The 12,381-nt window shown below is 52.6% G+C and overlaps 1 protein-coding gene across 2 annotated transcripts in view; it reads left to right on the top strand.

Annotated features, from left to right (window-relative positions):
* The first annotated feature begins 1,110 nt into the window (after positions 1-1,110).
* The window catches only part of Adgrb3 (adhesion G protein-coupled receptor B3), a 466,475-nt gene continuing 455,204 nt past the window's right edge, over positions 1,111-12,381 (top strand). Inside the window, exons 1-2 of one of the 2 annotated variants that reach the window (XM_090338496.1) lie at positions 1,111-1,436; positions 3,854-4,628. In XM_090338496.1, coding sequence (XP_090194622.1) covers positions 3,869-4,628 — 760 coding nt within the window. In that variant the 5' untranslated portion in view covers positions 1,111-1,436; positions 3,854-3,868. The remainder of the gene's footprint in view (positions 1,437-3,853; positions 4,629-12,381) is intronic. The other variant, XM_090338497.1, reaches the window with a different exon arrangement.

Below are 12,381 nucleotides of genomic sequence, written 5' to 3'. Positions count from 1 at the left end.
TCCCGCAGATCGGTGGGCAGACTCAGGCAGGACTTCCCGGATGGCGCCCCTCACCCCACCCCACCCCGCGCCTCGGGGCTCCTCGTTATTTTCACACTTGTTCCGAACTCAAACCCGCCGGCGCATCAACCGGCGGATGGCCTGGGCCATCGCCGAGGGCCCGACCTAAAAAATCAACAGATAAATAACAGGTGCCGGGCAGGGAGAGGGGGCGCGTTCTGTGCTGAGGACACCCCGGGACCTCGAGGGGCCAGACGCGGACACTGACAAAACTAACCCCGAAAGTTCAGACCCGCGGCCAGGCACCCGCGTCCACGCGGGGCGCCATGGCGAGCCCCCCCTCGGTGAAGGGCGGGCGGGACAGAACAAACGAGACGTTCGCGGCCGCTGACCGAGGGCAGAGGAAACCGGACAAGGAGGCGCTGCTCCGCCTTGGCGGGCGAGGACGGGCCCCTTGCAACCCGCGTCCCCGGCTGAGGCCAGCGCGCCCCCGCCACGGGCCACCGCCCCCCTCCCCGGTCCCCGGCCGCCCCCGGCCCGGCCTCCCAGCCCCATCGCCCCCAGCGGAGGGAGCCGGGGCGCAGAGCCCGAGCCCCCGGACCCGAGAGCTCGCGCACGGGGTCCAGGCGACCAATGCGGGGTGCGCGGGCTCGCGGCGGCTCCCCGGAGACCCCGCCTCCCGGGGCCCCTTCCTCGTCCTCCCCTCCTTCCTCCTTTCCAGCCCACCCTCCTCCGCCCCGCCCCGCACTGGTACCCGGGGCCAGCAAAGAGCGCGCTGGCACGGGGGACGCCGGCGGGAGCGCGCGCCAGGACCGCGCATCCTCCAGGTTCCGCGCGCGCCCGGGGAGGAGCGAGCCCGCGCACGCGCGTGCCCGGCGGAACCGGGACTCTCGGCTCCGCGCCGCAGCCTCGCCAGCACTGAGCGGCTCTCGGCGCCCGCAGCCCGGATATTTTTCTCCTTTTCCTCAGTCGCCACCGTCTGCTAGTACCTGCGGTCGGGGAGGAGAAGAAAGAGGAGAAAGAAGGGGGGGAGGAGGAGGAGGAGGAGGAGGAGGAGGAGGAGGAGGAGGAGGAGGAGGAGGAGGAGGAGGAGGAGGAGGAGGAGGAAGAGGAAGAAACGGGCGGCGGAGGAGGAGGCCAGGCCCGAGCCGTCCTCGCACCTGCCCGCCGTCCCCGCTCTGCCCGCGCCGCTGCGCCCGCGCCCCCGGCCGGCTTCGGGGCGGCCTCCGGCTGCACGCGGCCCCGGGACCCCGCGGCCCCTCTCCAGCACTCCGCCGCCTCGCCCCCTTCTCCTCGCCCATTTTTATGCATCGTCGCCCCCACGGCGCGCGCACCCCGCTTTCCGAGCCGGCGGGGAAGATGGGCCGGGGCGCCCGGGTGCCAGGCGGCGTGGCGCCGGCGTCTTAGAGCGGAGCCCGGAGCTTTCGGAGTGCGAGGTGAGGCCGGGGCCGGCGCCGCCCGCGGGGAGGGGATCCCGGCCGGGCCGGGCGGCGAAGCCCGCGCCCTGAGGCTGCAAAGTTGGGAAGCGCGGCCTCGCGGGGCGGCCAGGGCGGCGGGCCGGCGGCGTCCCCGGGGCCGGGCGTCCCCGGGGCCGGGCTCCCGCGCCCGTGGGCTGCCTCCGTGGGTCGGTCTGGGGGAAGTTGTTAGCCGCGTGGGCTGCGGCGGCGTCCACCGGGACCAGGTCGGGCAGCGCGGCCGCTGGCGAGGACCTGGACGGGGGTGTAGGGGGCCCAGCGCCAGCTCCGCACCGGGCTCGGGCACCCGGCCGGCCACCGCGGGGACGCGGCTGGCGGGCGGCCCGGCTCGGCCGCCCTGGGGTTCGAGGCCGGGCTCGTGCTTCGCCTTGTTCAGAGGAACGCATGCTCACCAGTAGAGAGCCTGGCGGGCTTTGGACAGCGCCCGCCCCCGGGGTTCGCCGCCCCCGGGTTCCCCCGCCGCCGATGCGGCCCCAGGTGGAGATGAATGCGAGCCCAGGCTCCGGGAGGGAGAGGCGCCCTGAGCCGACTTTCCGGGGGCCCTGAGCCCCCTTGACCGGGCCGGGCTCCTCCTGGAGCCCCGGTTGCCAGCCCCGCGCCTGGCGCGCCGCGCCTGCCGAGCGCAGTCCCGGGGACGCGGCCCCCACCCGCAGTGCCGGCACTGGGCTACAGCCACCAGCTGGAGCAGGAAATTTCCAAAATTCCCCTCCACTTCCCCCATCTTTAAGCCTGAATGTGCTCGTTGATTTGATTTTTCCCAAGCAGAAAAAGGCGTTAGTCACTGTGTTAGCTGTGTGCGTGTGCGTGTGTGTCTGTATGTCTGTCTGTGTGTCTGTGTCTGTGTGCAACCTAGGACACGCTTCCCGTAGACCCAGCAATTCTAATGTTATATGTATATATATAATTTTTAAATTGGAACTCTAGAGATGTAAGGGCTAATTTTTCATATAGGAAGACATTTCATTTGAGTTCGAGTCTGTAAAATACCGTTCGCCTTGGTTCCTGGCCATTGGACGTGAGTGCAGGATGGTGTTATGCAATGAGGAGGGAGAGGGTTCTGCTACATCTTAGGTTCAGGAAGAAGGGGGAGGGCCTGAGATGATGCCTAACTGTCCATGCATCCGTGTGTCTGTCTTGTCTCCAGAGCCGTGGAGCCACCGCAGCCCACTTCTAAAATTAACTTGGTGCCCACTGAATCAGCTCAGAGGTGCAGACAGCTGGGGAAGCAGTGCCATGAAGTCTAAGCAAGCACTTTTTAAAGGTTAAAACTAAACAAAAATTCCAGCATATATATGTGACATCAGCTTCCAAAAGAAAATATAATGGAGGACTTTTTTATATTATTATTTAGTGCAAGACTAGATAAATTAAGGGCAGGAAACAAGGGCTTGGAGCTGCTGGCTGTCTGTAAGGGAGCTCTTTCTTCACATGCTGAAATCCTCCTGGAAAGATATGCTGATGTACTTCATCCACTTGGTGTTGACCCTGAGATACAGTAGACAATTCTCAAATTAAAACCCTCTATTAAACAACAGTAGAGGCAGAAGTCAGCTCAGGGGCTGTGGGTTGGGGTTTTTCTGGTGGCCCTGGGTACAGAGAGAAGACAGCTGCAGAGTCGTGCCAGGAGCCTGATTCCCAGGCATCGGGCAGACTAGGCCCTCTCTTCTGGGGTGGCTTTGGCATGGAAGACCATGCTTTTGCCCAGGAATTTCTCCTTGGTCCAGGAAGAACCCATCAAAGAGGGGGGTAGGGGCAGGGGGCAGGGGAAAGCCCCCCCCCTTATGCTTCTGCTCCGAAAGTGACCACTGGCTTTTCCAAATGGGGCAGGGGCTGTAATTCCTTCTGATTACTCTCCACATTTAAGAGAGGAGAAGTAATGGGATGCCAGCTGTTCCCAGATTATCGGATTAGAGTCCGAATGCTGATGTTTGTTGTAGGCTGGAAGCCCGGGAGAGGAGTCCTATAGCTTGATTAAAAAAAAAAAATGGCAATTAGTGTTTGAGTCATAATAGTTTTGCAAATCCTATCTGCCCCCTCCCCACCCTGGCTTCGTGTTCTAGAAGGATATTGGGAGAGGGAGGAAATCTTGGTGGATACGTTAGGGCATTCCTATTAATAATCTATTAAATGTTATTTTTAAACGGGAATTCGACTGTTGGCGTCGGCCACGTGAGGGCGCTGTTCACACAGCCACAGCAGCTTCCCTGGCTTTGCAACAGGAAAATCACCTGTCCTTCTCCTAAGGTTTTCTCTATTTTTTCTTTCTCTAATTTTTCTTTTATTTTTTTTAAAAACTGAAGTCTTGAAGACAGCCAGCTATAATATTGAGGGCATTGTGTTTTTCAATGCTTTTTTGCTTTTTTTCGCCCTTTCTCCAGGCCAGATGTCATAGGATGAAGGCTGTCGGTGCGCTTCTGATTTATATATTTTCCACCTATCTTCTGGTTATGTTTGGATTCAACGCTGCCCAAGACTTCTGGTGTTCAACTCTGGTGAAAGGAGTCATTTATGGATCCTATTCTGTAAGCGAGATGTTCCCCAAAAATTTTACCAACTGCACTTGGACGCTAGAAAATCCAGACCCAACCAAATACAGCATTTACCTGAAGTTTTCCAAGAGGGACCTGAGCTGCTCAAACTTTTCCCTGCTGGCTTACCAGTTTGATCACTTTTCCCATGAAAAGATAAAGGATCTGCTAAGGAAGAACCATTCTATCATGCAACTCTGTGATTCCAAGAATTCTTTTGTGTTTGTACAATATGATAAAAATTTCATTCAGATTCGCCGGGTCTTCCCAGCTGACTTCCCAGGATTGCACAGAAAAGGAGAAGATGACCAGAAATCCTTCTTTGAGTTTCTGGTGTTGAACAAGGTGAGCCCTAGCCAATTCGGGTGCCAGGTCTTGTGCACCTGGCTGGAAAGCTGTCTGCGGTCGGAGAATGGCCAAGCCGAGCCATGTGGGGCCATGTACACCAAGTGCTCCTGCCCCCAGCACCTAGGGGAGCTGGGCGGGGAGGACCAGGCCTCCGTGGTGCTGCTGAGCAATGTGGTGCTGCCCCTGAACGAGCAGACTGAGGGCTGCCTGACACAGGAGCTGCAGACCACGCAGATGTGCAACCTGAGCCGGGAGGCCCGCAGGCCGCCCAAGGAAGGTATGTGCTGGGGCCCAGGGCCTGCACTCAGTGCTGAGGACTCCATTCGTTTGTCCTCCTGCTTTGTAGAGGTCTCCCAAGCTAGGCTCTAGGCCCAGGCCCAGGTGGGTGGGGGTAGGACACAAGAGGGAATGTGAAGCCAGCCAGACCTAAGGGAGGGGCTGTGGGGGAGGGGCAGCAGGGTGAAGGCTGGTGCCTCTATACCCAAGGAGGGTACAAGATTCCTAACTAGTAAAATGGACTTTCACACTTTTCCCTTCTGAGACAACACCCTCTTCCTTCCTTCCTTCCTTCCTTCCTTCCTTCCTTCCTTCCTTCCTTCCTTGCTTCCTTCCTTGCTTCCTTCCCTCCCTTCCTCCCTCCCTCCCTCCCTCTCTCCTTCCTTCTGTCCTAACTCCTTTCTTCCTCCCTTCCTCCCTTGCTCTCTCCCTCTCTCACCCTCTCCTCTGACTTTGGACAATGAGACCAAGACCTTACAATAGCAAGCCACAGACAAGAGAGTCACCCCCAGACTGGAGAGGCCGTTTTCAATGGACAGTAGATTCTGGATGTTCATTCCGGGTGGGTCCAGAGGAGCAGGCCAGGAGCTGCTGCCTGGGAGCTCAGGGGCCGGGAGAAGGCAGCAGGGTGCAGAAGTAACATATTGAGCTTTCCCACCTGATCTGTCTCTCCCAGTGTTTGGTTATTTGGGGGCTGGAAGGTTGTTTTCCACTGTTTCCTTGGTCTCCTCTTCATGTATGTATGGAAAAGGAGAGGGAGGGAACATCCTAGAAGTGAGCTAGGTGGGAATCTGCCCTCCCCAGCCAGTGCTAGGAAAATGTAGGGGAAATAGAAGTAGAGTGACAGGTGATTTCCACCCAGTCTGCAGGGAGGGAGCCAGGAGATCTGAGTTTGCAAGTTGGATTTAATAACTCAGGAAAGTAATGAAGGCATAGTTGGAGGAAGTGGCTTTCCTGGTTTCCTGGTGAGGGCCCTGGGCGCACTCCACGCCTCTGAGGACAGAGCTTATGCATATTCCTGCTTGGGCCTCAGCCCTGCAGTCCCAGTGTGTTGATTTCTTATGCAGGAAATGTTTTCTGATGGCCACAAAGAGCCCAGTCTGTGGACAGGGACAGCCAAGCTCCAGCCCCCGCTTCTCCTCCCCCCACACAAGTGGGCTTTGTGGCCCATCTCAAATTGCCCCTTGTTGGAGGATTCTCATTGAGAGTAGCCAAGGTTTTGGAAGGGGAGGGGAGGCTCAGTAGCTGTTTCTCCTTGGCTGTAAATTGGGGGGGGATGGGACTTTGAATGGGGGATGGCAGAAAGGGAGAGGACCTGGTAGGATATAAATGCATGCTAATGGCAGTGTGTGTGTGTGTGTGTGAGAGAGAGAGAGAGAGAGAGAGAGACAGAGACAGAGACAGAGACAGAGACAGAGACAGAGAGAGTCGAAGACAGAGAGACACAGAGCAAGAGAGCAAGAAAATACCTTCAAACATTTGTACAGATCAGTGTTGGCTAGCTACTGAGACTGAAGGCAAAGTCATTTTAAATTCCAGAAGCACCATTCTCCAGTAAAAACCCCAGAGCCGCACTTGGTGACTGTGGGAGGGTATTTAACACTATTTAAAAGTAATTAGTGTCTCCTGGAATCAGAAGCACAGAGAGGACCTGAGTGAGACCACATGGGGTCCTGCCCACAAAGCAGCGCTCATTCACACTGGGTTTTTTTTGTTTGTCTCAGGGTCCTTTTGCTGTAACTTAGAGATCTGTGTCTTCCATGGTTTTCATTCTGGCTTCAAATGGACTCTAGTCTTGGTGTCTACCCAGAAATGGACCAAGGCCAGGTTGTGGGCAGCAAGCTCAACTCCCAGAGGTTTTCATGGCCAGTGCCAGGGAGAGCATGACTGGGAGTGAAGGAAGGTGCTGAGCTGGGACCATGTGTGGTTTGCATATCAGGAGTGACCTTTACATGTCAAGTGTGTAAGGTGTGTCAGAATATGAAGGTAGTGCTGGGACAGACCACTGCGGAGGGTGTGAGCACAGTGGGTACTTTGAGCTGGAGAGGGAAGGTCATGTGAGCAGGAGACATGGGATGCTGGGCCAGGGGGAGGGGGTGCTGCTTCCACCTCCGCCTCCAGGGTTTCAAGTTTGGTATTGGCTTAGGTGCAGGTGGCCCACAGAAGGGACAGGTCCTGGAGACAGCTACTCAATGCCCTCGCCAGTAATTCTTATAAACCTGGCCTCACCTCATCCCAACCAAACCTCCTCAGTGAGGAGCAGTGTGGAGAGGCAATGGGAGAATCGTGAGTCTTGAGCTACTCAAATTTATTTATGCAAAGTACATTAGATCTTAAGTATTTGATATCACTGATATAAGCAGTAATACAAAAGGATTCTCTAATAGCCCTCAAGGCTCATAATTATGTGGAGCTGGGCCGCTCAAACATTGCATCTTATTCCAGGTACCTTGGTTTTATATGAAAACCCTGATCTCTGGCTCTTGAAATGAGGTTGTGTTTTCCATGATGATTCACATTTCCTGTGCAAACATATTCACAGGGTCCTCTAAGTCACCGAGGGGATGAGTGCAAGATTGCTCTGCACAGTGTTCAAGTTTCCTGATTAAGAAGGGAGAGCCTGGGGTAGGAAGCTTTTTCTCCTAATTGGCATTACAGGGCTAGGTGGCAGAGGGTCCCAGCAGGGCAGGAAACACCCATGGCCCCACCCACAGCCTCTGACAGCCTTGGGTGCTATGGACTGGCCACTAGATTGCAGGATGATTCAGAAGTAGTGCAATAGAGAGATAATTTCTAAGAGAACCCTCCTCTTGATTCATCCAGGGTCCCTGGACAAGCTGAAAAAAAACGTTAGCTGTTTTTAAGGTGACACACAGTAAAGCACTGTACTGATGCCTCCTTAGAATATTAAATATTCGTGCATGTAAGGATTGTCTTTTTTATAAAAAACAAAATCTCTGGCATATTACATGCTAGAGTTTTATGTGAAATTGTTGAATGACAAGGATAGTGAAACACACACACACACACACACACACACACACACAGAGAAGACTTTATAAAAACAGTGATGCAGTTCTGGGAGTTTATATTCTGGATCCTGTGTGCATGTAATTGATATCCTGCTTTTTGAAGGAAGCTCAAGTAACAGTAGTGTTTGTGTGGTTTGTAGATGGAGTTCTGAGCCCGGGGAATGACTGGGTACCATTAGCAAAGCCATGCTTAGTTCCTCTGAAGACTGTACTTTAGGGTCTCATTTGCTGCTGCTGATGATTATGGACGGTGCAGATATAAAAGCAGAGTGCTGGTGGCTCATGTCTGTCATCCTTGCTACTCAGGAGCCTGAGATCTGAGGATCCTGGTTCAAAAGCAGCTCAGACAGGAAAGACTATGTGCCTCTTATCTCCAGTTAACACCAAAAAACTGGAAGTGAATGTGTGACTCAAGTGGTAGAGCAACAGCCTTGAGTGAAAAGCTGAGGGAGAGTACAGCAGCTGCAAAGCCCATGAAAAGGGAAATACATATAATATAATATAATATAATATAATATAATATATAGACACGATGTCATTTGTATTTTACTCCTTTATTTAAAATGAGAAATTAAAATGGATGTTTAACGCCATAGAAAGCCTTGATGGGGCTCTTGTTTCTCATGGCTCCCCTTAAGTAAAAGGAAGTGGAGTCCCTGGGAAGACTGTGGGAGATCTGAACTCCAAATTTGCTTCCTCTGCCTCTCATCCTGGGCCCGCCACCCTTCAGGGGAAGACCCACTGTGTACCTGTGTTAGGGGAAGTCCCACTGTGTGCCTGGGTCAAGGGAAGTCCTACTGTGTGCCTGGGTCAAGGGAAGTCCCACTGTATGCCCGAGTCAGGGGAAATCCCACTGTGTGCCTGTGTGAACTCCCTTCTGGGCATGTCTGCACCTCTCAAGCTCCATGGCCTGGGATGGAATTAGGTTTCACTGCCCTCCTTTACCTCTGTTTGCTCTCTGGTTGATTTTCACCTGCCTCTCTCCATCTTCCTTTTACTGCCTTGAGCTCTTCCTTTGAAGACCACTGCCCCCCTCCACACTCTTTCTGAGAACAGGAAGATTCATTACAGCTGAGCCATCTCCACAATGCTTTGCAGGCCAGGCACCTCAGCTGGAGCCTTTATCTCTGGGAGGTGGGAGATGTGAAGTTTCATCACACTTCCCCCTCCCAGACCTAGAGGCCCCACAGGCCCCTCACAGGCTGAGCAGGAATGACCCAGGCACTGAGTCACTGGAAGTGAATGTTAACCAAAGTCCTGTGGCTTTGGGCGGCCCCTACCTCTCAGTCCCTCTCCCCAGGGGAGCTGGGCGCTATTTATGTTCTGTCCACTTCCATTGTGTGTGAATGATGCCACTTCCTGGCCTCGAAGGAGTTGTTAAATAACATTTTTAAAATAACAAACACAAAATAAAGTGAGACCGTTGAGACACATTGGTTATTCCATATATATTTATTTGACAATATTAATGATAGATGGGCTTGCTGCCCAAGACAACCTAGAATTGTAGTAGGGAAACTCCCCACTCCCTCCCTGTCTGAGTTCCTGCTGTGTCTCTCTGTCTTCTAGCTTTGTATAATACTGTCATTTCCCAAATTCTCCTGACCACATCAGAAGATAAATAAATACGTGCAATCTCTGGGGAAGAAAGCAAAAAAGAGCAGGGTGAAGACCGTTTGAGGGCTTCTGTTTGTAACTCTGGATGAAGAACTTTTAAGTACCTCAACAGTAGGCTACTGCTAAAGTCATAGGCCAGGTCAAGTCTTGACTTTACCGTGCCAGGTCACTTAGGAAGTACGCCATATCTACACGGTGTGTCAATATCAGTGAACACCTAGCACAGAGAGAAACATGGAAACTGAAAGTGTGCGGGCATGCAGGGTCCCAGCACCAGTTTCTATAAGATTGTATCTACAGATGTTTATCTGCAGCTGACATAGATATGCCAGTGATTGGATTTCTTTTTTTTTTTGTCAGTCATGGGACTTGGACTTTGGGTCTGGGTGCTGTCCCTGAGTAATTCAGCTCAAGGCTACCACCCTACTCCTGGGCCTATGTGTTGTCCCTGAACTCTTCAGCAAAGGCTACCGCCCTACCCCTTGAGCCACAGTCCCACTTCCCATTTTCTAGTGATCAACTGGAGATAAGAGTCTCATCTTTCTTTAGTGCCTGGGTTGGCTTTGAGCCATGATCCTCAAATCTCAGCTTCCTGAGTAGCTAGGATTACAGGCATGAGCCACCGCGTCCAGAAGTGATTGGATTTCTTTAAAAGTCATGATCCTTCATTTGCAATCCAGCTGCAGACATCGTTTCATTTATCCTGTATTTCCTAATAAAAGATAGCTCCTTCTGGTAGATAAGTTTTTCTTCTGAACCACTCTGGTATATATTACCTATAAATGTGAACTGGTTCTTGAATCAGAAACTAGAGTTTGTTAAAAAATAAAACCAAATAAAAAGCTTTTTTTAAAGTGGTGCTGTGGCTCCAGGGGTAGGATGGTAGCCTAGAGCTGAAGAGCTCAGGGACAGTGGCCAGGCCCAGAGTTCAAGACCCATGACTGACTCCCCACCACCAAAATTTCTTTGGGCCCGGAGTTTGGCCTAATGGTAGAATGCTTGCCTAGCATGCACGAAGACCCAGGTTTGATTCCTTGGTATCACATACATAGGGGGATAAAAGGTGGAATTGGGGCTGTGGCTCAAGTTGGTAGAGCTCTAGCTGTGAGAAAAAAGTCCAAGGACAGTGCTCAGGCCTTGAGTTCAAGCCCCATGACTGGCAAAAAAAGCGTTGTTTATTATTATTTTTTAATAGCAGATGCTGAATCACCAGCATTTCAACCTGTTATTCCAGGCATTAATGCTTCTTGTGTCCTGTCCTGTTAGCTCCTTCTATCTGACAAGATGCTGGGAGTAAAGGCTGGTGAGAAATGACAGTGCTGGAAGTATTTCTTCTCAGTCCAGTTAATGAGACTTGAGAAATAAGAGACATTAAAACTTTCTGGTTGTGTCATTTCATTGGAATGAAAGGAATAATTTGGTGTTTGAGACTTCCAGTCCCTCCAATGACTCAGTCACCTAAAGCCACCTTTAATAATTCATTAGTGACGTGTGGGTACTGTTCACCATGATAGAGGGCTATATTAGATGGGGTGTGTGCGCACATGCATAGTGTGGTGTGTGTGCGTGTGTGTGCATGCATGTGTGTGAGGTGGGGGTATAGGAGGACTCAGCGGCTTCTTCCTTGGCGTCCCATTGCTGTGTATGTGTGTGCGCATACACACCGCACGCACGTGTGCACACAGGTACACATACATACACTCACACATACGTGTACACATGAACACACACACACACACATGCTGGTACCGGGAGTCACCCTGCAGAGCTGTGTGTAGAATTCTTCATGAGTGTGAACCAGGGTGGGGGGGACCAGGGTGAGGTTGGGAGGGAGAATTCCAGAAACATTTCCAGTTTTGATTATGTCAGTGAGGCTGGAAATGTCCATGTGGAGGGTGCGAGGGGAGCCCGCCCAGGCTCTGTGTAACTGGAAACACGCATGAGGAGGGCCCAATCAGGCTCCCTGTGGTTGGGATTGTGAGTGGGGAGCCCACTCAGACTTGGTGTGGTTCTCAGCCGGGTGGGCAGTGTGGCAGTGCAGATCTGTGTTGTGGCACACTCATGCCCTGCAGTGGAAAGTTCCTACACCTCCTGTTGTGAGCAGTCATGGTTTTAATTGATAATTACATCCCTGTGAAGTGAGGAGACACATGTATTCTTAATAGTAGCAACAGTTAAGATTATCCTGACCCCTTTCTCTCCCCCTTCCCTTCCCTCTCCCCGTCCAGTGCCAGTCTGTACTGAGATTTGAACTCAGAACCTCATATTCTTGCTTCATTATCACTCAAGGGTGGTCCTCCAGCAGCTGAGCCATGCCTCCACTGCTGGCTTGTGGCTGGTTAATGGTAGGCCAACTTTGAACCACAATTCTCAGATTCCATAGCTAGGGTAACAGCTGTGACACCCCAGCTCCCAACTATTTACCTCTTTCTTGTTTGTTATAGATGATAGATGATCAACTGAAAGACAGATGAGAGAGACATATGAGAGATAGATAAATATAATCATCATCATCAATGATATTTAGTGTATCTGACTGACTTCTCCTAGTCTTTTAATTTTTACCCTTCTCCATTAACATGGAAAGGTTGTCTCTTCAAGTCAGTGTGGCTTTCTGAACTATTTCAGGATTGCTGTCCGTGGCTGTAAGCCATAGTGAGTGGGTCACTCACTAGAGAGAATGTCACTCAAGTGTCTGAACCTGCCTATGAGTGTGGAGAGCCACACAGAGCTCTTAGCCTCTGGGTGGGGTGTGCATTTTGCAGCATCGGCCCATCCTCGGTGGGGCATGCTGGTGAGGCCGGCTAGGCCTGTAGGCTTCCTGGGTCACCATCCCCAGATGCCATGCTCTCAGAGGCCTCTGCTCTGGGATACGGGAGGAAGACGTCTTGGAGATGGCTTGGCCCATCGTGAGATGCTGGTTTGTATCAAGCCCCTGAGAGTACAAAGAATGACTCCACCAGCATTGCTTTCAAAGTGCTATGGCAGCACAGACCTACGACCCCAAAGGTGATCTATTGCCATGGGGGAAAGAGTCATCTGTGTGTATGGCTCGAAGCTTCTGGCATTTTCTTCCAGCCACATGTGAGACTCCACACTGCTCAC

Source organism: Megascapheus bottae, chromosome 8 (assembly GCF_031878675.1).
Source record: "Megascapheus bottae isolate mThoBot1 chromosome 8, mThoBot2.hap1, whole genome shotgun sequence".
NCBI lineage: Eukaryota > Metazoa > Chordata > Mammalia > Rodentia > Geomyidae > Megascapheus > Megascapheus bottae.
This window is presented reverse-complemented; position numbering and strand designations above follow the sequence as displayed.